This window comes from Piliocolobus tephrosceles, unplaced genomic scaffold (genome assembly GCF_002776525.5).
Source record: "Piliocolobus tephrosceles isolate RC106 unplaced genomic scaffold, ASM277652v3 unscaffolded_40689, whole genome shotgun sequence".
Classification (NCBI taxonomy): domain Eukaryota; kingdom Metazoa; phylum Chordata; class Mammalia; order Primates; family Cercopithecidae; genus Piliocolobus; species Piliocolobus tephrosceles.
Genome location: NW_022325075.1, coordinates 1 through 3,307, shown reverse-complemented (window position 1 = coordinate 3,307; position 3,307 = coordinate 1). Strand labels below are relative to the sequence as shown.

At 38.3% G+C, this 3,307-nt stretch overlaps 1 protein-coding gene across 1 annotated transcript; it reads left to right on the top strand.

The window, feature by feature from the left end:
- Nucleotides 1–11: 11 nt before the first annotated feature.
- Nucleotides 12–3,303, top strand: LOC113223291 (HEAT repeat-containing protein 6-like; the record flags this gene model as incomplete). Its single annotated transcript, XM_026452775.1, has 3 exons — nucleotides 12–501; nucleotides 2,208–2,309; nucleotides 3,157–3,303. Coding segments are annotated over exons 1-3 (273 nt in total), but the record flags the coding sequence as incomplete, so codon positions are not given.
- Between the last annotated feature and the right edge of the window lie 4 nt (nucleotides 3,304–3,307).

Here is a 3,307-nt window from a genome sequence, read left to right as displayed (position 1 = left end):
GTCTCTGCATGGCACAGTGCTGTCCAGTGAGTAGGAAGGCAGGTACAGATGTGTGATTCTAGCTTGACAGGACCTATCTGGATTATTTCCCTCTTGGGACTGAACAGCAGAACTAAAACAAGATTTTTCTTTCTCCATACTTTTTCTACCACAAACTTCTGTAACCTTTCCTTATGGAAACCACCCTTCCTCTGTATTCATTCTAGTCCTGTGCCTGTCCCCCAGCAGTAACTAATTAACCAAAATAACAACTTTTCATAGCATAGTTGCATTCAAGGGTATATTCCAACTCTAATAGTCTATATTACTGCTGTTTTTAATTAGTCTTTTGCAAGCGTCATTTCAAAGGAGACTGAATTTGAGTTGTTTTCTCTATATGCATTTAGTGTGCCAGGACAGCCATATTTGGAGGAACCCTACCAAAATATCTGTTTCCAAGCTTTCCTGACTATTTTACAATCTCCAAAATCATCTGATATGGATGATATCACATTTTGCATGGTAAGTGAACTATCATTGATCTAGTGAATGTCATGGATGTGTCTAGAAGCAGAGTGGAAAAGTGTTACTAATGAGTTTTATTTGCAGTATTAGCTTTTTTTTTTTTTTTTTTGAGACGGAGTCTCGCTCTGTCACCCAAACTGGAGTGCAGTGGCCGGATCTCAGCTCACTGCAAGCTCTGCCTTTTGGGTTCACGCCATTCTCCTGCCTCAGCCTCCCGAATAGCTGGGACTACAGGCGCCCGCCACCTCGCCCAGCTAGTTTTTTGTATTTTTTAGTAGAGACGGGGTTTCACCGGGTTAGCCAGGATGGTCTCGATCTCCTGACCTTGTGATCCACCCGTCTCGGCCTCCCAAAGTGCTGGGATTACAGGCTTGAGCTACCGAGCCTGGCCTTGCACTATTAGCTTTGTCTAGAGCAATACACATATATGAAATGTTTGTAACCTGAAAAGACTAAAATCATACCATTTCGGTTTAAATTATAAGAAGCTTTTTATTTGCTACATATTACAATTCTAGCTTTTTAGAGGAAACTATTCTTTTTCTTTCTGAGTATAAAAGCAACAGTTGCAGGCTAGTGACTATCTTTAAGATGGAAGTGAAGAGAGATTTCACCAAATATATCTGCAATATTTTATTTCTTTTTAAAAAATATGATGCAAATGACAGTTTGTTAACATCTTTTAAATTTAGAGTAACACATTTCAAATGTCATATATCTAAGATAAAGTTCCTTCTAGTCGCCTGCTCAGATATAGCCACTGAAGACAATTTGTGCTATGTGCTCTCAGTTTTTTTTTATGTGTGTAAATGAGCATATTTACAACTTTAAATGGGGTCATATTTAACATGCTGTTTTGTAACTTTCTTGTTTTGTTAAAACTTAATATCTCTGGGACATCTATTCCGTTCCTGTTAATATACCTCATACTTTCTAGCTGGAAGACCTTGGACAAATTAGTTAACTTCTTGGAGCCTCCATGTTCCTGCCTGAAAAGGGACTAATATAACCGCATTGTGGGGTTCTTAAGAGAAGTAGATGAAATAAAGCATTCAAAGGGTCTGCCGTTCCTGTTGTTGAGTTTTACATTTAGCAGAGGGTTAGCTTCTTTATAATTATTATCATAATCATCATAACTGAAGTTTTTAAAGTTTTCCCACTATTTCAAACAAGACTACAGTTCACATCATCCCAATGCAGGAAGTATTTCTTAAGGACAGAGTTCTAGAAATGAGATTACTGAGTCAAGAAATCAATCTTGGTCAGAATTGTCCTCCAGAAACCAAGTTTTTATAATTTATCATCTGTTCCCACATACATCCCCTTGCTTTTAAGAGGGCTGGGTTTGCCATGTTACAGAGCTTCCCCAATTCTGATCTGTGCTATCTCTTTTTTATCCCTTATGACATTTTTCTTGCTAAACATCTTCTCTCTTTTTTCTTACTCACCATTTGTACATACGGGTTTATAAACGTGTACAATAAGACCACTTCATTATTCTTTTCTTCTAGAAAAGAATTCATGGTAGTTTATCAGGTCTCCTTGGATCTTCATCTCTGCTCTGTGTGTGTATGTGTGTGTCTAAAGGTTTTTTTCATCATCCAGAGACTGTCTCTCTTCCTTCCTAAGTGGTGCTAGTAAGTTGATTCCTGGACAACCAGATTTTATTCTGCCTTCTAACTGGGTCTCCCTTTCCCCGCTAGTTACTGCAAAATGCATTAAAAGGTATACAGTCACTTCTAAATGGTGGGAGAATGAAACTAACACAGACTGATGAACTTGGAGCACTTTTAGCTGTGCCAAAGGTAAGGCAAGTCTTCATATGATCATTGTCTTTCCTGTTTCAACCCATGGTACAAGGACCACTTTACGTCCTTATTCTCAGGCTAACTTTGAGGTATTAAAAGTTCTTACATGTATTTTGAGAAAGTAGACAAAAATGTTCATATTCAAAGACACTTAAGAACAGAAAATAAAAAATCTCCATTTAATAAATGCATCAACATTTTAAAATTATCTCTGAGTCTTAGGAAGGGAATAGGTAGGGGGGTATGACCTGTAGAAGATTTAATTATAGATTATGTTGTACCTGTTTGTACTTGCAAGAAGAGCCAGTGCTTCTCCTTGGCTTTCTCCTCCAAGTAGTAGGCAGGCCAACCAAGACGTGTGTCAGTGGGCAGCTTCCGAGTGTGCCTGTCAGTCGGAAAGTCAGGCCAGCATCTCCGGGGACCCAGCTTCTTCACCCCGCAAAGTAAGAAGTAATTCTTTGCTTGTGGCATTCTCTTGCTCTGACATCAAATAGAGAGATAGCTATAGGTGGAGACAGGTAAATAAAAATGATAAATTGGTTTAAAAAAATTATAGACAGATAAAGTAATTGGATAAATTTTATGAATAAATAAGAAAACTAAAACCAGACCTGATTTGATCTGACCAAACCAGATCCAGCTGTAGGCCAGATAAACTTCAGCTCTTCTTTAAGCCCTACGCCTTCAAGGTATCTATTTTCTGTCTCATTTATATTTCCTTAGTAGGCTTTTGAACATTAATCTGTGAGTGTTCTGATCCAGACATGGTAAATAGTTCTGTTTTATGATTAATGGTTTTTTTGGTTTTGTGTGTGTGTGTGTGTCCTTGATTTATCATTATTAGAAGTTCATGTTTCACGGACTGCCCGGACTAAACATAGAGATGCCCACGGTGTTATACCCAACTCCGCTTCCTCAGTATGATGGGCGAACACCTATCAAACCACAGCAATCAGAATCCAGTGCTTCTCGACCAACTTTGGTACATTTATGTT